A 27012-nucleotide genomic window follows, 5' to 3' on the forward strand; every position below is an offset into this window, starting at 1 on the left:
CTTCGGCAAGTTGCCCCACTTTGACCAGAGGTCAGCAGATGACATAGTTGCACAGCAGAGACTCATAGAACTGTAGAGTTGGATGGGACCCCAAGGATCATCTATTCCAACCCCATGCAATGCAGGAATCACAGCTAAAGCACACCTGATAGGTGGCCATCCAACCTCTGCTTAAAAACCTCCAAGGAAGGAGAGCCTACCACCTTCCACTGTCAAACTGCTCTTGCCCTCAAAAAGTTATTCTGAATGTTTAGTTGGAATCTCCTTGTCATTTGAATCCATTGGTTTGGGCTGTACCCTAGGAAGCAGCAGAAAGCAAGCTTGCTCCATCTTCCAGCAGGAAGAAACACGGGATCATCAGCCCCCCTGATCAGAACAACTCTGTTGTTGTTGCGTCCAGGAGTCAACTGCCTGCAAGTCCCTCTTGCAGAGGGAGAGTGCCAGTGTGGTGTAGTGGTTAAGAGCGGTGGACTTGTAATCTGGTGAACTGGGTTCGCGTCTCCGCTCCTCCACATGCAGCTGCTGGGTGACCTTGGGCTAGTCACACTTCTCTGAAGTCTCTCAGCTTCACTCACCTCATAGAGTGTTTGTTGTGGGGGAGGAAGGGAAAGGAGATTGTTAGCCGCTTTGAGACTCCTTAGGGTAGTGATAAAGCAGGATATCAAATCCAAACTCTTCTTCTTCTCTGAACAGACTTGGTGGTGGTGCAGTGAAGCAGTTTTAAATGAAGAAGAGTTCCTAATTGACTCCAGGTCTTCCAGCTCATACCCTGGGAAGCCTTGCATGTAGTAAGCTACTGATCTGGTGCTCCTCACGCACACTGAATGTCCCCCCCCCCCCCGCGCCAGGCTGTTGAGAACCTTATACAAGAAAACTTTCTGATCAACTAAGCAAGCCGCTCCACAAGTATGGCTTACCACATGGTGAATGCCACCAAGTTACAGATCTGAAGAAGCCTCCACCCAACAGGTGTTAACACAGAAAGTGGAAGCTCAGTGGGTCACTTTAGATGTAATGTTCCGGGTTTAATGAACCATAACTCTGATGCTCCCGTTCCCCACTGATTGCCAGTGTTTTGATTCTGGTTTGCTTAAACTTCAGCTCCTCCAATAAATCCGAATCAGGGAGCTGTGGGAAGATGCTGGTTCAATCGTTAGGATCTTAAACTATTCAACAAACCAATGCCTTTTTCTGGGTTTAAGAATCTGGTTTGTCAACCAGCATTAAACACCCCAATGTGTGGTAGCACTGGGGTTAGGACATGGTGGGAGCAGCGAAGGAGGTTGAAGGAAGCCGGGGTTGTTGCATCCAAAAAAGGACGCCGTGCTTCCTTGTCTTCTCCTGGTCTATAAAATAAAAACTCCACTCCTTTGAGCACATATGCCCCGACACGCTTGCTGGCAAGAGTGATGCAATCTCCACCACAGAGCTAAGAAAGCTCAGATACTGATGAAGCTTAATGGAGCCAGGAGCAACTTTTATGAACCAACTTTGCACAGGGATTTTTTTAAAAAAGAAGTCAACATTCTTAGATGTTTACAGCAATATTTTAAGGGGGGATGACGAATACTTGGGATTTTTGCATTTGTACTAATGCCACAAATGTGCAATTATATTCCGCAAAGGATAATTGAGTCTGTCGTGCTGAGTTTTAACCAAAGGTCTGCATGCAAACTGACATCCTTTGAAGAATAACCATATGCAGCAAGTTTATTAATTTGTCACCATTCAACCACTACCAATACACTTTTCAGGATTTCTCAGGAACACATAAGCCATTAATTCACCGGCACCAACTATTCATTACTTAAATGTAGACATATATAAATGTGCAACTCACACTACCCCTAATATTTAGGCTGGGGTTCCTTTCCAAAGGCTACCCAACAAATCTAAAACTATTACACTATTTGCTGACTCTCTGCAACTCTCATCAGAACCCTGCTCTTCAGATCTTGCCTTGCAGATTTGCTATGTGCTGTGATGAACATGATCTTTTTCAGCACCCAAGGAATCTGGCTTCTACAGCTCTAAGAGAAGCACCAACTGCAATTTTGAAGCCAAAACCTTAATAACAAGCTTGAGAGAAACGACAGGCAATGCCCACCAGCTTCCTAGAACAATAACTGGCAGTTCTTTGTGCCGTTATCACCAAGAGAGGAAAATATAAAGAGAAGCCCACAGTACCTGTTCAGTAACAGGGATAGACTCCCATCGCCGCTTCAACAAGAGCAAAGGTCGCCGCTTCATGATTCCCAGTTTTGCTCAAGAAGGCTCTTCCTCAGAATAATTTCAAACCAGAAGCAAAAAATATTATTCCCGATCCTTACGTTGCATCGCTCAAGTCGACTTCAAGGATCCCAAAGTTTTGTGTTTGCAAAGGTGTTGCAAGGAAGCCGTGGGGGAAATGGTGGATTTGTTTGTTTGTTTGGTCCAAACTCTCCCCAGTTTTGCATGCCTTGATCTCTCTATAGGAAGCAGCCACGGAAGAGATAGTGGGGTGGAGAGGGGGGAAAAACAACCCAGCAGCATTCGATGATGAATTACCTCATAGACGCATGAAGTAGGTAGACAACACCACCAGACACACTCAATCTGAAAATAGCTGTTGCTTAGGAACTGGAAGGGTAAATTGCAGCACCTCAGCTATATATAATTGAGAGCTTTTACATTTAATGTGAATTAAAACACACCGGACCAGTGCGCCTGCCTGCCTCCCTCCTTCCCTCCCTCTCTCTCTCTATATGAGCATCATCTCATGGAAGTCTGCAAAAGGAAGGACTGCCTGTTCCCTGAAGACCAGGGGTTATGCCTCAACACCCACTCAACAAACCAACAGCACCAGAACTGTATCAGCAGCTAAATCCTGTCCATATGGCATCCTCAATAAACTGGCGTCTTTTTTCTATCTCTCACTTTCCTTTAAAGAAAGGGGGGGAAAAAAAGCAATGCTTTGCAAGTCCCCCACAGAAGGGGAAACAGCTTAGGAGTGGAGCATTACACAAAAGAACCAATGGAAAGGTGTACACTCTTGCAGGAAGCACACCTCTACAGGTGAAGATCTGTGCGCCTGCAAGCAACGTGTGTGATGAAAAGTTTTGGATTTCCAACAGAGGCAGCCTTGCTGGCCAGAAATCATAATGCCAGTATCAGAGTGGCACTGTACAAATCTTTGGTACGGCCGCATTTGGGTATAGTTGTGGTTGTCTCACCTCAAAAAGTGGGAAAGGGACATGAAGCCACCTCCCCCCGCTCAATGAGGAAAGGTTCCAGCGTTTGGGGCTTTTCAGTTTAGAGAAAAACCCAAGAGGTGATATGAAAGAAGTTTAGAAAATGATGCATGGCACTGAGAAAGTGGATAGAGAAAGGATTTTATCCTTCTCTCGTAACACACTGGACCTCCAATGAAGCGGGATGATGGAAGATTCAGGGCATCTGAACAGGGCAGGTTCATCTATGGAACAATTGACAGTTGAGGTGGATGATGACGTGGCTGTGCAATTGAGTCTCCTTGTGCACAAGCTCAACCCACATTGATCATGCTGTTACGAAAGGGTGGAGTAGAGTTGTGAAGCGGGGAGTCAACAAAGTCAAAGAGGTCTAAACTGTTCTGCAGTAAACACTGGCCTATCTGAAGACACACAATATATCATCCATGAAATGCCAACTGGGTCTTAAGATCTGGCCCTTAGCCTTCCCCATGATTAAAAAAGCTGGCACAGAAGGCTGGTTAGATCAGTAGCAGCAGAGGAAGAACAGCTGTTGGTGCTTAATTTCTCAGAAATGGCCCCACCAATCATCTGGCCTCATACAACCTCCTTCAGTCTCTGAGACTCAAACCGGGCCTTGAGTATGAGCAAGCCTTCTACATACATAACATCAGGTGTCAATTGTGCTCTTTAGGGCTCTTGAAGATACAACCATGCCTTTCTATCCTGTATAAGATGCATCTGCTCCACAAAGTCCTGGCTGGTGCCCAACCTGCAAACCAAGCTTCAAGCAACACAAGCCAAAGTCTCAGCTTGAGCTTAAGACCAGACTACCAGCATCTCAGAAAAAACCCAAGAAAAAGAGTAAGCTCAGTTTTTCCAATAACTGTTATTACAGTCAGCCCAGAGAGCCAGATCCTGAGATTGATGAGAAAGTTGATTTATGCCACTGGTCCTCACCTGAGCAGTTCCTGACCCATATATGGGTAACAGCTAGGGATTGGCGAAGCTGTCCATTTTGGTTTCTTGCATTTTATTTCTCTCTCTTCCTTTTCTTTGTCTCGAGGTCAGTTCACATTAATTTGCAATTCCTCCCCCGTTTTTAAATTCACATGAAATTTCATCAGCATTTAAGTCCACGTTGATCCCAATATATGCACATCTTTACATGAAATCATGACTAACATAGACATTTTTGCAGACTAATTTCCCTAATACAATTGTGAATATGCTATTTTCACAAACACATTCATTTTAATGCACACTCCCCGTTTTATGTACTTTTCTGTACACATTATGTGACTGGAGAACTGCATAGCAAAATTCAGAGAAGTGCGAATTTTGGAGAATGGCTGTCTTTCTGTTCCCTTGCTGTTTTCGAAAGTGCAAAATAGGTAGATTGGCCTTTAAACGCAAACTGGATGAGATTTTTCTTCCATCTCAAGTCACATCCCTACCCAAGGTGGATGAAGGGCACCATCATTCTATTTTGCTTTGGTTATTCCCCCCCCCCTTTGTTTTTTCTTCAAAGAAGAGTCGAAGAAAGGCTGATAGAGGCCAACAAATGGAAACCCAAAGGATAAAGATGACATACATGCTAAAAGTGAGTCTCACATTCTGGGTTGGAGGTAAAGATCCTATGTCTCAAAAAGCTGAAGACCACAGGTCTAATTTCATGGTAGATTAACCCAGCCTTGTGAAGTCCGAATTATTTCTCCTTGGGCACATCTTCAAGATTACTTAAATCTTTAACTTAATACTCAAAATTATTTAATATAGGTGATATATCCTATGAAACATATTAACTCAAGAGACAAATTTCCCACTTGCTTCGGTTTGAGGAAGAAGATTTCAACAGTACGACCATTCTGCAGTCCATGGTAAATCTCACAGCAGTCAGCATCATGGGGGAAAGTTCAGAAAATGGAAGAGCACAACACTTCTCTCTCTTCTCTTCCCTTTCTCCCTTCCTGACTCTCCCATCAACACTTCTTTCCATTTTCCTCTGCTCTCCTCCTTGCAGGGCTTCTCCTTCCATAGGTACTGGTGTTATTCTTTTCAAACAACCAAGTTCATTTGAATTTCACAAACCTGAGGAGTTTTTCACTCATCACGAAACAGACAAGCATAACACTAGTCTTTATAGTACTCTTTATTTTATTTTATTTCAAAAACTAAACCTAGCAACTCTTCAATCACATAGTAGTTGGAGATGGACCACACTTCTTTATATGCAGATGATTCAAATAAATATGGAATTGGCAACCTAATTGTGTGAAAAATCCCCAAAATCTGTTGCGTTTCCATGGCAGCAAAGCCAAACAAATAAATACAAATAAAATAAAAGCACACAATATGTCGGCGTTTTAATTCAGCTCAGTGTTGTGGCCGAAAATATGTTTATATTTCCTTGGGAATAAGCTTCCATTCTTCAGCTCTCATTCCCAGTGTCTGTCCTTTCAAAAACTAATCAAGGTATGCAGAAAACAAGGAGAAGCTGGTTCAACCATTGGGCAATATGTCCTGTTCCCACTCGCTCAGTGGCCAAAGATTCTCTTGCATCTTGTGCTAACCAGATGTCTCCAAGGTCTTGTGCTGTTCTGTAGCCATTCTCTCTCCTTTCTCTATATGCTGCTCTTTCACTTGACACTTGCCAATTTTCCGCTGTGGGCTACCACCTCTTTCCCCTAAGAGCCCCTCACTCTTGTAACACCCTTTCATGTGACTTCTAACTCTTCCTTTGCTTTTACATTAAAATACTTTCTTAAAAGCATACATGTTTTCTGGTCACGTGCAAAAGCAAAGCAATTTCGGAAGACGCCGACGGATATTATGCAAGAAAATGGAATGTACTACTTTTTAACAAGCCTATATATATATATATATATATATATATATATATATATATAATATGAATTAATAAATAAGCAATAGCGCCTTGTATCCCATGGTAGGCCTACTCCGAGTAGACCCAGTGAAGTTAATAGACACAACTAACTTAAGATTCATTAATGCCAAGTACAACTTAGTTGGGCAGAACCCATTATCCATATCTGTCTGTATTATAGGACTAACAGCCCAGTCCTATGGATGTTAATGCAATCGTCCCAGTGAGTTCAACAGGACTTAGTCCCAAGTAAGCATTTTTAGGATTACAGCTTTACAGCACAATCCTAACCATGTATATTCAGAAGTAATCCCACTGAATTCAATGGTGCCGGCTCCCAGGAAGGCTGGGCTAGGGTTGCGCAGCACAAACATATGCTAATATTGCAAAGCAACACTCAAATGCAACAGCAGATGTCACCAAGAAGTCAACAGCCTTAAACAATTGAAACATCCGTGATGACACTTCGTTATTGATTAATTAAAAGCGTGTGGTTCTAGCTCCTCAGACTAAAAACGTAAAAGCAGAACTGTTTTCACCAAGAGATGCATGAGAAACATACACAGCATTTCCGGTATAAATTAGAGGGATAAATGCAAAGCAAATACGCAAAAACCAACCATCTAAAGGCTTACAGATGGCCACGTTTAAAAAGCTTTGAAATTATTCGATTCAAATAAATTAAAACTGGTAACTTGACACCATGTATATAGCTTTGAGGAGAAGTCTAACCAGCTGATTGGCCAATAGTTACGTAGATAATTCATCTCTGTATCCTTTCTTATACACATTGGGAAAATGACAGTCATTTTCCATGCAGAGGACATTTGGTCTGTGTTGTTAATGGTGGTAAATAAATATCCAGTCAGGATAGGTATTCACCATTCTATATATTCCTTGTAGAGCTCAAGCGGAACTACAGTCATACCTCGGGTTACAGACGCTTCGGGTTGCGTTGCGCACCGTGCTGAACCCGGAAGTACCGGAACGGGTTGCGCATATACAGAAGCGCCAAATCGCAACCTGTGCATGTGTAGCCACAGGGCTGCGGACGCTGTGGGTTGTGAACGAGCTTCCCGCACGGGTCATGTTCACAACCCGAGCGTCCACTGTATATATTCTGCAGGAGCTTTATCTGATTTCAGGAAGGAAATAAGGACCGATATCTCATTACAGGTCACCATTCAGATAGGTTTGAGAAATCCCTACACACTGCTGGTACGTTTGATTGCCCAGATTGACCACCAAATATATTGGAGAAATATTTAACCCAACGTAGACTCACATTCCCAAACAACCACATTCCCCAGCCCTCCTTCAAACCAGCTGTAGAAAAACCTTGCAAAAACTCACCTGAGATCCTCTGGGTCCTCGTTTGTGATCCCAATCAGAATGTCCCATGATCTGCAGAAACATAAAGGAGAGATTACCATTAATATGATCACAGAATCATAGAGTTGGAAAGGACAGCAAGAGTAATCTAGTCCAACCCCCTACAATGCAGGAATTGTTCACCCAATGTGGGGCTCGAACCTACGACCGTGAGAATTAATAAGAGTCTCCTGCTCAACAAACTTACCTCGGTATTAGGAGCTTTAGAAGAAGAATAAAAAAGAGAGATCTCTGCCCCAAGGAGCTTGCAATTTTTGGTAAAGGGGATTTGCAATTAGTTTATGGTGAAATAAAAGGGACTGGTGAACTTTCCTCATGCTTGCTAATAGTAAAAAAATGCATGTTACAGTATCAATGTGTATGTTTTATTATTTTGTTCTAAGTCAGATTGAACATTTTATATAAAGGGGGATTATAAAAAAATATTCTAAAACCATTCAAATGCCACCTAACATTAAAAAAAATGGAGTAAAACAGTTTACAACACACACTCATTAAAATCGACACAATAAACTACTGTGAATAAATATGGCCGAATCCATAAAATCAATACAGTAAACAATGAATAAAAATGCCAAAATCCATAGCTGAGTAAAAAGAAGTAAGTCAATCTAACAGGCCCCGAAATCGGAGGTGGTTTTCGAAGAGTGGGCACCGCAACAGAAAAGACCCACCCCCTAACCACAACACTATCAAAAATAGTATCAGAAGCAGCTCAGCAGCCACGATGCCCAATTCTCAGCAGGTGGACTGTGACTGCTTACCCGGAAATAGAGAGGGAGGAAAGTTCTGCAAGATGCAAACTCAATCTAGTACAGTGGTACCTCGGGTTACAGACGCTTCAGATTACAGACTCCGCTAACCCAGAAACAGTACCTCAGGTTAAGAACTTTGCTTCAGGATGAGAACAGAAATTGCACGGCTGAGGCGCAGCGGCAGCAGGAGACTCCATTAGCTAAAGTGGTACCTCAGGTTAAGAACAGTTTCAGGCTAAGAACGGACCTCCAGAACGAATTAAGTTCTTAACCTGAGGTACCACTGTACTGTATTGGCTCTGTGTTGAACTCTCTGCCCCCTCACCTCTCTCAGAAAGCAACAGTGACCCACCTGCCTGAAAAATAGCATGGCAGCTGCATCCCATCTGGTGAGCAGCTTTGGATAAATAATTCTTAAAGTAAATTACTCAAGTTTTTTTTCTTTTTTCTTTCAAAAGCCGCCTTTACAAATGGCGTTTTGGTGTGCAACTAGAAACACTGAATTCTCGTGCAGGTAAGCTTCTTGCAAAATACCAAATAAAAAATAAAACGAAACAAGTTGCAGGAGTTTTAACCAATGCAGCACTTCTGGTCCACAACTTGGTGTCCAGAACTTACTAATGAACTGCGCTGGCACCAAGCACATTTCAAATTCCTACTTCGACGATCAACCCACAAGCAAACTGCTTATGTAAAGCATCCAGCTGTGTGATCTGAGTCTACCTTGTCAACGCTGCATGTTTAACATTGCCACAATCTGACCGAGAGGCATTTTTGCCTTAATGCAGAGATTTCGCAAATTGGAAGACCATCCTTCTTTGACATTTTGTGAAGGCTGCAATCAAGAGACTCCCAGATGAAGTCATTCCAGTCGTGCATCATCCTTAACAAACGGCTTAATGCTGTCCGTCCAACTCTCAAAGGAGACACAGGGGGTTCAACCGAAGGACTGTTTTGTAGATTGTCATAAGCAAACATTACACAGACACAGCAAAAGCGCTTTGTGGTCACCATCCATACAAGCACACTGAGATTTCTGCATGTGAAAATCAACACAACTACCAACGAAGTTGCCCCACACTTATCGTTAGCTATCCAAAAGACATTTGAACTGAGGAAATCACTCTGGATGGACATTAAATGGTTACATTTTCTCAAATATGCATCTCTCTTGTGTTATTTTCATTAATCTGTGTATTTTTTAATGTACACTTTACCCTAGTCTATGTATTCTTTTACTCATGACATGGCTGAAAAACTGCCTTGCAAAATTCAGAGAAGTGTGAATTTAGGTTGGTTGTGTTGGTTCCGGTAGCGTTTCGAAAAATCAATACAACTCTATATTTTGTGGTTTTATATTTTGATTTTTAGTATGAACCACCCTGAGACCTCTGGGTATAGACAAATGACGTGCGCTCCCAGGGGTGAAGTCAAACAGATGCATTAGCAGCACTCATGTGGGCTATATGGACATCCTGGGCTGCCCAGATGAGAAGACCCCTCTCTCGGCCTCACTGATGTAGTCCAACCAGGAGTTGCCAGAAGGAGGCATATAAGGCGCCATCCAGCCATCTTAGCATGGAATATCTAAATAAAGGGAAAGACTTTCGGCTAAGGATCGCGGAGACCCTCTGCTAGTCACCGCAGACAATGCTGAGCTTAATGGGCCAACAGAATAGCTTAAGGGGCTTAGTGTATTTGGAACCAAAAAGTTTGACACTTTTGCTTTGGAACTGGAATATTTTGGAGTCTAGAGACTCCATCACGTTTTTGTGAATAAGATACAAAGCCGCACCCACAGATTTCTTCTCGGATTACAGGAAAAAGTCCACTGCCGTGCATTCCACTAACAACATATGCACTTACATTATTTGTTATTAATGTATATATTGATAATGCCCACATACCTCCTAAGCAGCTAAACACTAAACAAACTCTGGTACCCATTTCCCAGAGATAGATATCTCTCTTAATAATCGAATGTGGTTTCTCACCAACCCCTTATGAGAGGAGCATTTCTGTACTCTTTGTTCTTGCAAAAGAACAAGTTCCCCCTCCTTTGTTTTGTCCTGAGACCATCTCCCTCCGCTCTCACAACATCACTCTAAAGTTTGTTTCCTGAATTTGGAACACATTTCCCAACCCAGAAAAAAATAAAACTTTTAAAAGCCCATTGAGAACAATGCTGCTGCTGCTGACGCCAGCAATAAACTTGGCACAGAGTCTCTTGCTCAAAACCATCATAATAACTCATAGTAGCAAGCTATAGCACCCATATGTCTTCCATTTCTCTCCCCCCACCCCCGGAAGAATCATGTCTTTTGTGAAATCTGGCATAGCCATCGCCTTTTGTGGCTGCAAAGCAAACAGTGGAAAACACTGGGGTTTAGCCACACCCTCAGAATATAATCTGTTATCGCCAATCACAAAATTAACACAGTAGGGCAAACCCAAAGGTGTGAGACGGAATTCCGGAAACCAATGTATTATATATGAGAGGCTGATACCTTTCTTTTGGAATTAAACCCATGTCCAAACTTTAACACTGAAAAACTTTACTTGCAGAAACTTATAGTGATAACCAAATTAAAGCCTAATAATTACAATCACATGCTTCTCCAAGCATGCGTTTTTAGTCTCATCTTCTAACTTCCAAGCGACTGTATTTTCCCCTCTTTCCAGAGCTCAGCACTCCGCCTTCTGTATCTCGATTAGGCCATGCCTTGCAGCTCCTATGAGAGATTCCTACTTTTCCTTTCTCCTGCAGTTTGGCTCTCTTTCTTCCAAGCAGAGAAGAAACACCCCAACACTCTATTCAATTTAGCAGTGTTCACGGTGGATTCTAAAACACAGTAATCTTGCTGCACATAAAATGGAGTCTCTTCTTCACTAAATACCTCCCATGTGAGCCTTCAAATGTGCAGGAGCTCACTCAGTAAAGTATTCCTTATGCAATCCGACCAGAATTGTCTACTGCAACTGATATCGCTTCCCTAAGTCCTTGGCTCTTTCCATTAAAATGTTCAGCCATAAGGTATATTCACGGCAGATGTGGTGGGGTTTGCACCCTAGGGAGCTAGTCAACTGGCTGGTCAATTGACCAATGTATTATTGTCATTATTATTTGATCAAATTATGTGAGAATGCAGTTTGCTTTACTTTTAATTAAATATTATTTATTTACTAGTTACCTAAAAGGTCTCCTAACGTAAACTTGAATTTTAAAAAGTTCATTAGTTTAAAATTCATTTTGTTGTTGTTGTTTAGTCGTTTAGTCATGTCCGACTCTTCGTGACCCCATGGACCAGAGCACGCCAGGCACTCCTGTCTTCCACTGCCTCCCGCAGTTTGGTCAAACTCATGCTGGTAGCTTCGAGAACACTGTCCAACCATCTCGTCCCCTGTCATTCCCTTCTCCTTGTGCCCTCCATCTTTCCCAACATCAGGGTCTTTCCCAGGGAGTCTTCTCTTCTCATGAGGTGGCCAAAATATTCATTAGGCTACCTTTATGTGTAAAACACACCGAATGCAGCTTACACAAACATTGTGTAACTTTATTCATTTTCATGCAGTATAAACAGGGTTGCTTGTGGAATTCAAATTGTGAATTCTGATGCATCTACACCTCCTGAACTAATGCGAAAATTGGAACAAACGCTAGAATCTGGGAATTAAGTTCCACTGAATTCAATGGGACTTACTTCTGAGTAGATATGCATAGGATCGAGCGGTTACTGCCCCATTAACACTTCCTGAATGTTTCGGTGCAATTATTGACTTAAAAATGTGTTGCTGGTTTTTTAAGTGTTTATTTGGAGAGAAAACATGCATAGATTATGCATTTTAGGATAAAAGAGATTCTGGAATACATATTTAAATACAGTGCCTGTGCTACTGGGCTTTTTATTTAAAAAAATAATGTCCACATGTGTGAACATATGTGAAATTGGCATGGTCCAGTTTGTCCAATGCCTACTGAATTTTTGTGCTCCACAGGGAAACCTAATAATTCAGGCACGAATGTTAAAGCAAGCTGAATGTTCAAAATGCTACATGAACAACCCAAATTAAAAACAAATAGCATCAACTTGTAGTTGAAGATGAGGAACAATATATTTCGCAGCGGGAAGAATCCTCCTCCATCAGGAGGGTTGTTATTTTTAAGAATCTGGGCTACAGCAGTAACATATAAGCTAACTTTCTACGTCAAATCAAGAGAAATTATAATGTATGAAAGCAAATTTGTTGATCGATGGGTGATTTCTATTTCCATGTGGAATGAGGAATTTGGTGATGATGTGAGACCATATTCATTGTTTTCTTTAGTCTCATAAGATGAGATCAAATCCATGTTTCCGCCCCTTGGTTTAATGATTTTTACTCTTCTGTTTTTTTATTATTATCTTAAGTGTTCAATTAAAAGAAAAGCAATATATATATATATATATATATATATATATATATATATATATCTCAGGAACAAAAATCAGGCACATGAGAAAAGGCTCTGGTTGGGTCCAGCAGTTCATGAGAAACAGCAAAAACAAGAAATGCAAACATTTGTATGCTTCATGGTGAAGAAATTGTCTCCAGCTCCGAACTGTGATCTTGGTTCCAAAGAAAGTCAAGGGATGAGATCATATTTGGTGCTGGAAGAGACGGGAACAGGGAGGGGAGAGGGGAGAGGAAGAGAAGACTACATATTTTAGGACTTTTCTCATGGCAGCATATGACCTTTTTATCCTATTTCCAAGACGTAAACTGTGTTTGACTTCAGTAGGAATCCGAGTTCCTGTGCGCGGGGGTGAGAGACACCAAGAAACATTTGGAGGAAGGCATGAGCTGTCTGCAGTAAACTGTTTGAAGGGGGTGTGCTACACTGATTGCTCAACCCATTGCTTGCAAAAAAAAACCCACATGCGTGCGCACTAAACTATGTATGCTTTAAATAGTCTGGATGATCGACAGAGCACTAGCAGAGCCTAGTGCATTACCTGTCAAGCTTCTCTGTCCTAGGGTATTTCTTCAATCCCAGTTTTCTGTATGGGACCCACTTTTCATCCTTCTAGCCTATATCTGCATTGCTTCCCCATCTCTCCCCAGTTTGATACCCCCAATTTCTTCTTATCTCCATCCCTCCAGTTTTCTGTTTTACTAGAGACGCCCAAAGGGCTGAATTCGGGCCCCAGGTATAATGTAATAATAACAAACAAACAACTAAATATAATTAATGGAGGAGGGATGAAAGGCATATTAATTCTTACTAAGCTCAAGTGTATCAAAAGGGTCTCTGTGTGTGTGTGTGTGTGTGTGTGTGTGTGTGCCAGTAATCATAAGAGGCTAAAAAAATGACATTTCCAGATGTTGCAGTTGGGCATTGCTAAGTGTTTACTGAGCTTCAAAACAGTCAGCAGAGACGCCCCCACTCAACATCATTTTCATTCATGATGTGTAAAGGTTATGAAGCGCTGAAGTATTCAGCACCAAATAGAGATATTCATTTCTGGAACTTGTGACAGCAAGAGTGAGGGAAAACACTGAGGGAAAACTGTGGCACTTTGGTCCCATTCCTGCATTTGAGAAAGTTGTCTGAGGCCCACGAAAACGCTGGGCTGAGCAAACCCCACTAGTCTTGGAGGTGCCCTAAAGTCAATTAATTAATTAATTAATAATATAGTTATACCCCGCCCATCCGGCTGGGTTTCCCCAGCCACTCTGGGCATCTCCCAACACATTAAAAACAGAGTAAGACATCAAATATTAAAAACTTCCCTAAACATAAAGAATCTAGACCAAAACAATTCTTCATCCCCACAGGCATGCTGTTTCTGACGTGGAACAAAGTCTACTGCAGAACTCTTAGATCAGTATTGTAGGACTGTACGGATGGCAAAACGCAAAAACAAAGTCTCTTCACTGCCCACTTCATGTTGTTATTTCCAAATCAATGAAGACTTGGTATTTTCTTTCATTCATCAGAATTCATTCATTAGAACATGGGAACGGGCCTTTTCTGTAGTGGCTTCCTGTCTGTAGAATGCTCTCCCCAGAGAGGCTCACCTGGCACAATCATTACATATCTTTAGGTGCCAGGTGAAAGCATTCCTCTTTAACGAGGCCTTTGGCCATTAAATAATCTAAGGCCTGTCAAATGATGAATTATGCTTTTATTATTAAGCTATATTAATTATGTTCCTAATGTGGTACACCACCCCAGGATCTTTGGATAAAGGGTGGTATATAAATTGAATCGAATAATAAGAATAAAAATAAGAGCCCATCTAGTCCAGCATCCTGTTCTCACAGTGACCAGCAAGATACCTGTGGGAAACCCTCAAGGAGGACCTGAGTACAAGAGAACTCCCCTCTCCTGACATTCAAAAGCATTCCTGCTTCCGACTGTAGAGGCAGGGCAGATAATTCTGTGTCTAGGGCAGCTGTCTACCAGCTCCATTTGGTACACAGGCTGAGACCCTACCTGCCCGCGGACTGTCTTGTCAGAGTGGTGCATGCTCTGGTTATCTCCCTCTTGGACTAGTGCAATGTGCTCTACATGGGGCTACCTTTGAAGGTGACCCGGAAACTACAACTAATCCAGAATGCGGCAGCTAGACTGGTGACTGGGAGAGGCTGCCGAGACCACATAACACTGGTCTTGAAAGACCTGCATTGGCTCCCAGTATGTTTCCGAGCACAATTCAAAGTGTTGGTGCTGACCTTTAAAGCCCTAAACGGCCTCAGCCCAGTAGGGCTGAAGGAGCATCTCCATCCCCATCATTCAGCCCAGACACTGAGGTCCAGCTCCGAGGGCCTTCTGGCGGTTCCCTCCCTGAGAGGTTGCAGGGAACCAGGCAGAGGGCCTTCTCGTAGTGGCACCCACCCTGTGGAATGCCCTCCCACCAGATGTCAAGGAAATAAACAACTATCTGACGTTTAGAAGACATCTGAAAGCAGCCCTGTTTAGGGAAGTTTTTAATGACTGATGTTTTAATGTATTTTTAATCTTTTGTTGGAAGCCTCCCAGAGTGGCTGGTGAAGCCCAGTCAGATGGGCAGGGTATAAATAATAATATATCATCATCATCATCATCATCATCATCATCATCATTGCTGTTGTGACTGATAGCCTTGCCCTCCATGAACCTGTCTAATCCTCTTGTTAAACCATCCAAGTTGATGGCCATCACTGTGGCTGCAAGTTCCGTGGTTTGACCATATGCCCTGTGATGCGAGACTTTCTTTTAACTGTCCTGATAAAAGGAGTTGCCCATCATCGGTTAGCACCTGGTAGCAGGTATGCAGCTCACCTGGTCACACTATGGTGGGAAACACTGCATTTCTATTTAAAACATGGCAACCATTTCTAAATATGCATTTGCACATATAAAATAGCCTATTCACAGTTTATGCAAACATGTGCCCTCTGTTTTGTGGTTTATTTCCAGCTTTGCGGCCACCCTAGACTTGCTTGGAGTCATCGGGGTCTCAGGCAGATAATGCTCTTTTCCCATCGTCTCCTACCTGAGATTTAACTGGGGATGCCAGGTATCAAACTTGAGACCTCCTGCACCGCAAAGTACGTGTTATGCTACTGAGCTACGGCTCATCATTTGCTATTTCCCATCCTGAATGGAGGAACCGTCCTGCTACAAGCCCTAATGTTTAACGGCTGCCTGCTAGCTCGCTTTAAACCCTCAATGTCAAATCTCACAGTACATTCAGTTCAAACGTGCCCTCGGGGGTATTCCCTGCTAAGTACTTGCTATTTTGGTCCACTCACTTTCAAGTTCAACCAGCAAATACTGCATCACTCTTGGGGACGGGGACAAGCTCGCCTCTCCTCCGTTCAATCTCAATCAAAACGACCAAACTAATTAGCACTCTGCACAGAGAAGCATCTGGCTGCGTGTAGCATTGACCAGAGCAAAAGTGCATCCCCTGAAACACAGCTAATAAAATCGGTCCCGTGATTCGCCTCTAGTGTGACACATCGCTTCTTCGTTTTCTTGAGCAGAGAAGCCCAGCCTTCCAACTCCATGGGCTACACAAAAGCCCTGTGACTCAGAGGGATTTCTGATTGTGCTGAGCCTGTACATTAGGGGTGAAGGAACTCATGCCCGGGGAGCAAATGCAACACCTCTCTCTGCTCAATGGGCATCTTCCTATACCTCAGCCACAACCCCTCTAGCCAGCCTTGCTTTGCACCCTCCTGGCTCAAATACCCCTTTGATCCTTTCTTTCATAATGCCTCTTGCTTGTCTGGATGGAGTACAGTGTGTGTGTGTGTGTGTGTGGAAACTAGCCCACTGCACCAAGGCAAATTGCACTGGTTGCTGTGTCCACTTTTGTCTCTGGCCTCTTCATCCACTGGCATGCAGCCCCCGGAAAGCTGTCCAGAAGAGAACACAGCTCGTTGGCTAAAAACGTTGTAGGGGACCTTCCCTCCAAATTCCCAGCTGCATGTTGGCTTCCACACTCTGGAATAAGAGCCTGTGCATGTTATGTCCAATCTGCTCAAGCGTTACCCCACAAAATTACTGGGAGGCCATGTGTGCAGAAATCAGAGCTATACAAGCTGGAATTTCTGCATGTAGGCACACATTTCAGTGTAAGGTCAAAGCGGGGCCAGCCTACCATTAGGGCAGAAGGTGAGGGAAGGTGGCTTTCACAGGTGACATATGTCAGGGTGTGGGAAGCAGCAGTGTTAGAAACTCAGATGTATAAGCTAGATGCCAAATGGCTCCTTAAACCAGACTGACCATTAGGTCCAGCCGTGGCCGACACTGGGGTTGCAGCGCTCATCTCGCTTTATTGGCCGAGGGAGCCGGCGTACAGCTTCCGGGTCATGTGGCCAGCATGACTAAGCCGCTTCTGGCGAACCAGAGCAGCGCACAGAAACGCCGTTTACCTTCCCACCACAGCGGTACCTATTATATCTACTTGCACTTTGATGTGCTTTCAAACTGCTAGGTGGGCAGGAGCAGGGACTGAGCAACGGGAGCTCACCCTGTCACGGGGATTCGAACCGCCGACCTTCTGATCAGCAAGCCCTAGGCTCTGTGGTTTAACCCACAGTGCCACCCGCGCCCCTTAGAGTTATAGTCTCTTATAGTTATAGTTGCCCAAATGGAATGTCTAGTTCCCATTTTGGGGCCAGATGGCTGTCGCATTTTTCAATATGACCTTTTGGTTCCTTAAATTCATTCTGATGGTCCAGATAAAATATAACTTGACAGAATTCTACAGGATGTGTTGCCCAGGCACGCACTTCCAGGTGGTTCACCTGGCGCCCCTGGTAAATTTCAATGCTGGCAGTTAGGTGTTTGAAAACAGAGGTGTGTGTGGCACGCAAAAGCCTGCCCTGCAACTCCTAAGCTGGCCTGTTGCACACAGGCCTGGCGGGGGGTGTTCTTCCATCCCCACTGCAACTGCCTGGGTGGTCAGATCCTGTATGTGGAAGGGAGTAGATGGTGAGACCATGTCCTCCTTCCAGGCAACCAACTGTCTTGGGGCAGCTCTGACGGTCTTCATAGAGGCTGGGAGGTAGGACAGATGTACAAAAGGGTGGGAACTGCACTCTCAGCTCCCACAATGCATAGGCTGAACGCATGCAAAATTGTGTGTCATCCGCAGTGACTAAAATGTGTGTCATCTGCAAGGATAATAATCATTTGCTGCACAAATCTCTCTCTAACCAACAGAAGAAAAAAAGATAATCTGTGCATGCTTCCTATAAGGAGTCATGCTTGTTCTTACTGAGAACAAATTCAAAACAGCTATGTTTGCTTCCTGAGGGGAGCAGATTCAAAGAACTGTGCCCTGGTCCCTCTTGTAGCAGGCAGTAATATATCTGGGATGGGGAAGCAGAGGTCCTCATGGCGATGAAGATAATAATGAACAGAACAGCTATCACCCCTAACCAGTGGCTGGAGACCCAAGTTTGGGAAATTGTGCTCTAGACAATGAAAATCCCACCCGCAACCAGTGTCTGTTCTGGAGTGCCCCTATCTGGTTGTTTTGCCCTTGGAGGCATTGCGTGCCAAGGCCTTGTGACCCACAGTTCCCTAGCGGATAATAAACACATGGACACAAGTATTTAGGTTTATGGGTTCAAATAGGCCACAACTTAATTGGTTACAGACGTGAGCAGTTTGGCTTAGGCATTGGGTGAAGCCAGGCTATATCTTGACTCCCGCCCGTCTACAGGAAGTCCATCTAAGGGTAAACCACCAATAGGGGGAGCCCTATGACTTACATCAAATAGGGGCACCCCGAGGGGTCACCATTGGGGTTGTGGAATTACCCTAGCCAACGCCCGGGCATCGGACATGATCCACACCCCTGGATCCCTTTAACAGGATATCCTTAATGAGGATGGGCAGGCGGAGGCTACAACCTCCCTTCCATCCAAACAAAGGCTTACCCAATGCCTAACCTCACAAAGTTGTGACAATTGCTACAGCCCAGGCAAAAAACAAATGGCTGGTGCCAATTTGCCAAGTGGAAAAAAATCCTACCCAGCCCCAACAATATGGCATTCAACATTTGTCCATAGCAATGTTGTGTCATAGACATACCTCCTGCCAGCACTGATTGGTCACTGGGGCCACCCATGGGCAGGTCCCCACCCAGTGCCAGTGACGTAACCTGAACAGTGATGTGGAGGGTGCCGATACCTGCCTCCCGCCAGATCACTGCAGGGGCCTGGATGCCTGGCCACAACGCAGCCCACCTGGAAAAGGTGAGCAGACCTGCCGGACACACTCTGCCGCTAGTCCCCACAATGACATTTCAACCTGGTTGAATGTTCCAGAAATAAACAGAGCTAGGAGGATTTCTTGGTACTGATACCAAATGGAAAGTGTGGACAGGAGATCAAATGCCAGAAGAAACGCCCAACTCCAGCAGAATCTTTTCACTTGCTCATTTACACATCAGCAAACCGCCCTGACAATCTACCAAGTTAGGTGTCCGCAGGGACACAATTCACACCAAGCTGTTTCTCTTCCAAGAACGTTTGTTACCACCACGTGGATTCCAGCTCAGCTGAACTGCACGCAGCTCCTTCGATATCAAGAGGCAAATGTCAGGAGAGCAAATACTAGATATGCACCCAGGGAATCAACAAATCAACACCCTCCCCACTCCCTTCCTAGAATTAAGATGAAGTAGGCAAGTGAAGACTGCTGTCAAACAAATTAACAACAGACTACAGGCTTGGAGCCAATGATCCGCGCTGGAAACCAACATGCGATTTGCCACCTCTGCAGCTTTTGGTCATGACACCTCTGTCTATTTCCCTTTCAGATACCTTGCTCCAGCTTTCCGCACTACCCGCCCTCCTATTTATTCGCTTAGTAATATGTACGCTGCTCCAAATCTCCACCTCCTTGCAGGACTTCTTCAGAGAAGAAAAGGCTCAGGAATAAACCCTACACAAATCCGGAGTTGAGTCCCTAAGACAGTTGGACGGTACCTTGTATGCCTCCTTCTGGCAACTCCTGAAGCCCATCTATTGCCAAACCTTTGACACCTGGGAAATTGTTATTGTTGTCTTAGCTAGCTGACAGTACGCTTGTTCAGACACTACACTGAAAACAGGCGCAAGTGCTTGTGTGAAAGAGTGTACACTTGTTGGTTTGCGCAACTATTGTGTTCAGAGGTGCAAAGAATGTACACTCGTTGAATGTTACTATGAATAACTGTGTACAGCTCAACGAGTGGTGTACACTCGCTGAATGCTATTTGTGGACACCCCTCTATTAACCTTCTTATCCATTAAGAAAACATCTCAGGCTTTATCACAGGGAGGCTTCGAAGAAATGGCCACTGTCTCCCCCAAGGAGAAATTGGAATCTCAAGAACTTTTTGCTGTCCGTACAGAACATGGAAACAGGTAGATCAGTGGAACAGGGACATAGCTATCTTCTGGCACCACAAATCAGAGATGGGGAGGGAAGAGGACTAACTCTGAGGGGCTAGAAGTGCAGAATACTCTGAAACGATTGCAACCAAAACACCTAGAATGGTCCTTCTTGAGTGCTTCCAGACACAGGACCATAGGAATATGCCTTCTATTGAGTCAGACCACTGGTCTATTGAGCTCAGTATTGTCAGCAGTTCTCCAGAGTTTCAGGCATGGGGCATTCCCAGTCTTTCCTGGAGATTCCAGCGAATCTTGTTGAAGCTGGGACTTGTTGCATGCACAGCAGATGCTCTACCTCTGATCTACGGCCCTTCCCATGATGGTATTTTTATTCCGGGATGCTGCATGCAGGTTTCTGCAGCATCCACATAAAAATACGCTGCAACATTTTGTTGCAGGCTCAACCTCCCTCCCACTCCCTCTGTGTGTGAGAGAGAAAGACAGTGCACACACATCAACATGCAAAAACATGTTCCTTAGTATTTCTGAATCTGGCGGCAGCAGAATTCCAAAAAACTTCCACCAACGTTTCCACTTCCCATTTTTAAAAACTGCACAGTGGTCACACCAGTAAGCAGGAATGCCTGGGTAGACCGCTCCGTTTTGCTTCCTGAAGCACTACTGTTCTGCAGTGGCGTCCAAACAGAGGGCAGCCTCTTAATGCAAACAGGATGCCTTTGGGATGGCGAGAGTAGAAGGGGAGTTAAATTCAACAGGGCTGCCTTCAGTGCACCCACATCCAAGATAAATATTGAAAGTTTCCCTTCCTCCCAGATGTCGGGCATTCAGATGTCCCACCACTCTTGTTACCCAATTAGAAGGTTTAATTAAGGAGACATATTTTCAGTCAACCCAGGAGTTCCACCCAAACCCTAAAGTGAGGATTATAAAAGAGTTCAATCAACTCTGGCTACGCAATTATTGGCTGCAGCTTTCAGTCCTGAACCATTAAAATGCCACTGGAAATGTTACTAATAGAGGGGTTATTATAACCACGTCGGTCAAAAGAACTTGATTGTCTCAAAATTCAGAACCCCCAAACCCTGTGGAACTAAGAGTGTGCATCTACAGTCACGCACATCACATATTATTTCAGTTTTCATTTCCCTCCCTGCACCAGTACTGTTCTTAGGGCAGCGGTAGCCAATGTGGTGCCATTCAGATATTGCTGGACTACAAACATCAAATCAGGCAAAAGGTCTGTTTAGCTTAGCACTGTCCATATCAGAGGTGGGCAATCTTATTTTTTTCTTCCTGTTGAGAGCTGTGTCTCCTTAAAATAATCTGTTAAGTGGGCTGCATGCCAGTGCTGGGCGGAGCCAAAGTCATGAATGGGTGGAGTCAGAACCAACAATGGAAGGAGTCAAATACATAAGTGTTCCAGATTAGCCAATTTGGAATAAAGGGTGTTCTGATTCAATTTGCACCATGACTACTGCCTCAGATTAGTGTTCACAAACACATGAAGCTCAACTCAGAAATGAGCCCAGCTGCATTTGAGAGGGTTACTCTCAAATAAGTATATAAAGGATTGTGGGGGGGGGGGGGTACAACTACTAGTATAACTACTTTTCAACTGGTGACTCCAAGCTTCTGCCACCCCATCACCCATGTCCAGGTAAATCCACCAGGATCTCCTGAGTTGGTGGGTCCCCACCAAAGAGCACTAGCAGAGGGGTTGTGTAATACAACTAAATCATGGGTAGGCAAACTAAGGCCCGGATCCAGCCCAATCGCCTTCTAAATCCGGCCCTTGGACGGTCCGGGAATCAGCATGTTTTTACATGAGTAGAATGTGTACTTTTATTTTAAATGCATCTCTGGGTTATTTGTGGGCATAGGAATTCGTTCATCCCCCCCCAAAAAATATAGTCTGGCCCCCCACAAGGTCTGAGGGACAGTGGAGCGGCCCCCTGCTGAAAAAGTTTGCTGACCCCTGATTACTAGATTGTAGAGCGGGAGCCACCTTAGTGATCATAGATGGACTTTCTACTTAACGGTTAATTTACTAACAACATGACCATTCAGCAAGTCTTCTGCTTTTACCTTCCTACAAGAATTAATTAATTAAACTCACCAGGCACTTGCTACCTAAAAGATCTCCTGGCGACCTGCATTTAAAAGAATAAATGCATTACACCATAGGGAGGGAAATAATGCAAAACAATCATGTTTTCATTGAACACCTACAATTCATTCACATATGCCACATGAATTTAGCAAGCCTTCCACACCTGATGAGAAGAGTGGGATAAAGTTGACCTCAACCTTTGGTAGATGATACGATGATCCCACCTCCTACCTACTTCCAGTAGCATCAGACCTGCTCCAACAGAGGATGCCATGAATGCAACCACAAGGGTGGAACTGGTGACCTTGGTTCCTTCCCTACAGTTAGGTCTGCCTCCCTTCCAGCTGAGCGCATGTGGGGAAGACCCTTGTGATTAGGCTCATGCGTCGCATTCCCATTACCCTCCAATGCACCCTGCAAAGAAGGATCGCAGTCCATAGAAATGTCAGGATAATGTCTCCAGGAGGCTGGCTTCCCCAGTAGTTATCTACCTCCAGTGGAAAGTTACCAACGGGTAATCAAGCAAGTTGCTATTTATAAGTTGGATTTACTAATGAATTTTTATATATAGATATATATAGATCATCTTCAGGGAGAGAAGCTTCACACACACACACACACACACACACACACACACTCTTTAGGTCAGAAAGAACTAACAGAAGCATTGTGCTTGGGCAGGTGGGCTAGTAAAATCCGTTTGTGGGCAAACACTTAGCCGCATTGACCCTGCACAACCTTCCCGTGTGATTTTCCATAGCAAAACCACTGGCCTCAATGCACGCTAAGACACTCCGTAAACGTACAGTCTGGTTCACAAACCACCGGGGCTCTGGAGCATTTGGTTCCCAGCCCAGCAGAGGGACTTGCACAATGGCTTCTTTCGTCATGAGGCGACTTTTGCATCTGTCTCACGGGCAGGGAGGGGCCCATGTGCGGAAACCCAGCGGACGAGACACTCGACATTAGCACAAGCAGAGGTTATGCATTGTAAAAGGAGGTTTAACAAAACCGAACCGGCCGTTCTATTTCTCTCTCACACCCATCCCAGCGACGTGTCCCAAGAAACAGCCACTACAGACAACCAACTCACGGCTACAGCAGCACAGCCTAATTTTATAGGAGACTATAAAAACACTTTTGCAAATGTGTATTTCTGGATCTTCTGGCTGAATGGCAAATCTAGATACAGGCAAATTTGTCCATTTCTCAGTTTCTCATTTTTTCTAAACTTCAGTTCAGTTCTCCACATCGGGTTGCTTTATTTCGTTTTATTTTATTTGAAGCCCTGAAAATTCATTGGCATTTCGGTGCGAATTTTTCATAATCTGGACATTTTGGGAAAGAGCTTTACCCGAATATAATGCACTTCCCCCTAACATATGTATTTTATGTATCAGCCTGAGGAAGATTCCTGGCTTCTCCCCCACCCATCTCTCCCAGCAATTCTCATCTCCCCAAGTCCTCCCTGTCAGGCCACCACCTCCCGGAAGTAACCTCCCCACAATGTGCATATCAAAAAGTAGACCTGGTGTCAGAAGTAGGAACAGAGAAGGGGTGGGGTTCTCCACCTTTTCTGCAGAACAGAGCATCATGACTTAAAGAGTGGTGATCAAATCCTAAAGTCAAAACACACCAAGTAACTTACACTGAACTAGACTTTGGTTCACTGAGCTCAGTACAGTGGTACCTCAGGTGAAGAACTTAATTCGTTCTGGAGGTCCATTCTTAACCTGAAACTGTTCTTAACCTGAAGCACCACTTTAGCTAATGGGGCCTCCCGCTGCCGCCGCCGGAGCACAATTTCTGTTCTCATCCTGAAGCAAAGTTCTTAACCCGAGGTACTATTTCTGGGTTAGCGGAGTCTGTAACCTGAAGCGTATGTACCCTAAAGTGTATGTAACCCGAGGTACCACTGTACTGTCTACACTGCAGCTATGAAGAGTTTAAGACATGAAGTCTGTTATGTACTGAAGTTCTCACCCTGGGCCAGCAGGGGGAAAACTGTAGATAGTTTTCACTCAGGTCCACATATGCAAATAAGGGATTGAAAGTGACGTTCAGTGATTGGATAGTTACAGAAAGTGTTACAGTTGCGTTGTAGTGGAGCTCTATATAAGCAGGCTGGCTGAACCCTTCAGTTCAGTTCTGCTCTGGCTTGTGAATAAACAAGAGCTGTTTGAAGAATCGCTGTGTTGTCTGATATGTTCACCCACAACTTAATGAAGTCTTCTTCCCAGAGATGCCAGGGATTAAATCTGGGAGTTTCTGCATGCAAAGCTGATGTTCTGCCCTTCCCCAAGTTCTTATGTAGCAGGAGAGGAGGTCTTACAAACCCTTGTCTTCCCTAGTGCTGCTACGGAAAAATAGAGAAAGTGGGTTGGTGAGTAAGGACTCTTTTTGTACTTTTTGAGCCTTCTGCATCAAGCCAGGAAACAAACTCGGTGCACTGAAGATTTTCTGCGAATGGCTGCAAAGAGGTGTGCTTAGGTTCACCACTGTGGGGGGGGGGGAGGAACTTCCAACCTGCCTGTATTGATCCTGGTCGTAATGGACCAAGCCTGCTCCTGCTTGCAAAGCCCCAACCTGAGCTTTTCTGCCTGGGGTGGGTGGGAAAGAAGGTTGAGAGCTGGTGTTTATAGATGCAGATAAGCCACTAGAATATTCTAACAAATGGGCAAACTTTCCTGAAAGCAAGATTCTGTGCCCAGAAAGCCAGATGCCACGATCTGAGTACAATATTCAAAACAAGTCAATTTGCATATATTTGCTTTTGTTTTTGTGGGCTGAATTTATATTGGTTCCGATAGTGCTGGGACAGGCCCTCACACCGTGCTCCCTGTCTCCTTGGACACAGCTCTTGGCTTCCAAGGTTCCTCCAGGTTTCACCACAGACTTTCCAATTTGTCTGTGCAGCCTTAAGAGCTGGTTTGCTTGTTGACACAGAAGCCATGATCCACCCAATGGCAACCTATAAGCTTCTAATCACAAAACTCTGAAGCATACACACACAACCCTGGCTATTGTTTCTGAATTATTGTAGATTGGGGTGTAGGATCCTCGACAGAGTTGTCCCATGGATTGCTCTCCTGTCAATCACTTGATGCCACAAGTGCAAACAAATCAAACCACACACTCAAAGGCGCAGCGTTTTGCAAGTGAATAGCAATCACAGAATCAAACCTATCCGTTCTGAAGGAAATCAGCCCTGAGTGCTCACTGGAAGGACAGATCCTGAAGCTGAGACTCCAATATTTTGGCCACATCATGAGAAGAGAAGACTCCCTGGAAAAGACCCTGATGTTGGGAAAGATGGAGGGCACAAGGAGAAGGGGAAGACAGAGGACGAGATGGTTGGATAGTGTTCTTGAAGCTACCAGCATGAGTCTGACCAAACTGCGGGAGGCAGGGGAAGACAGGAGTGCCTGGCGTGCTCTGGTCCATGGGGTCACAAAGAGTCAGACACGACTAAATGACTAAACAACAACAGCAATCACAGAAGCACTGGCAATGAGGACTTTGAGGGGCCTCTGAACAGCTGATTGCTGGCCACTGCACACCTTCCCTTTGGCCCACTGCCACACACACAATATTATATGTTGTCTGTCGGCACACCTGACATCACAGATGATGCCCAGCGTAGGGCAGGTTGGTGTGACTTGACCCCATGGGCCAAATGGGAAGTTATAGTTATTGCTTGCAGGACTGATGTTTGGCCATCAGCGATGTAGACACAGCCTGCGACAAAAGGGCACATCTTTCCAAACTGCAAAAAAAGCATTCATGCTTTCTCTGCCCCTCCCCTCCCCCCAACTTGAACACATGCGGCAAACTGTGGCTCGAGTTATGTAAGCTAATGTGTGAAGGATCTTGGATTTTCTACCTTGGGCATGGGGCTCAGTGGCCTTCTGCTTCCTTCCAGCATGATGATTCCAACCATCTGTGCTGTGGGCACATGGCACAGCAGAACAGAAGCGCTCAGTAGGAGGGTGCAACAAACGTGTGTATTTTTAACACTGGGTGGCAAGCATCTAGTACAAGGCTGCGTCTATGTCAGGATGCTAGAGAGGCACAGGAGGAAAATAGTAAGACTCGCCGAGGTGTGGCATTGGGTAAGGAGCTGAGACTCCAGGAAAAAAATCAGCTTTCATTCCAATAAAGTTACTAGGGCTAAGATGAGTTCCCCCCTTCTCCAAAATACCCCCTCCCTGGTGAAAACAGGAGACAATTCTCCCATTCTTTCTGAGGAAAGGGCTTTCTCTGAAACATCAGGAAGCTGCCTTATATTGAGTCAGATCATTGCCCCACCTAACTCTAGCAACACCGACACTGACTGGCAGCGGCTTTCCAGGGTTTCATTCCCAACCCTAGCTGGAAATCTGCCAGGTACTCTGTCATTGAGAACTTTCAGGCTGCTTACGTCACTATGACACACTTACATTCCACTCGCCACACTTCTGGAATGAAGCAAGACACAGCATCACTCTCAAGGCGTATCTGGAGGGGAGGTTAGTTGAAAACTGCAAAGAGAGCCTTGCGCCATGAGGTTATTTTTTGGGAGGGCAGTTTTAAAAGTTTTAAATATTTTTAAATATTTTAAAAAGTTTTAAATAGTTTTAAATATTATTAGATTTATAGCCCACTTTTCCTCCAAGGAGCTGAAGGTGGCATACGTGGTCCCACTTCCTCGTTTTGTGTTCACAACCACCCTGTGCGGTAGGTTAGAGGTAGGTCACCCAATGAGCTTCATGGCTGAGTGGGGATTCGAACCTT

General features: G+C 44.4%; 1 protein-coding gene across 2 annotated transcripts in view; it reads right to left on the reverse strand.

Moving 5' to 3' along the window:
• The window catches only part of PDE3A (phosphodiesterase 3A), a 274981-nt gene that overhangs the window by 79092 nt on the left and 168877 nt on the right, over nt 1-27012 (reverse strand). The window contains exon 2 of one of the 2 annotated variants that reach the window (XM_083461041.1): nt 7450-7500. The exons of the other annotated variant lie outside the window; for it this stretch is intronic. Within the exon in view, the coding sequence (XP_083317167.1) occupies nt 7450-7500 (51 nt within the window). The remainder of the gene's footprint in view (nt 1-7449; nt 7501-27012) is intronic. 2 annotated transcript variants of the gene reach the window in all.

Source organism: Podarcis liolepis (genome assembly GCF_965112155.1).
Source record: "Podarcis liolepis genome assembly, chromosome: 10".
NCBI classification, from domain to species: domain Eukaryota; kingdom Metazoa; phylum Chordata; class Lepidosauria; order Squamata; family Lacertidae; genus Podarcis; species Podarcis liolepis.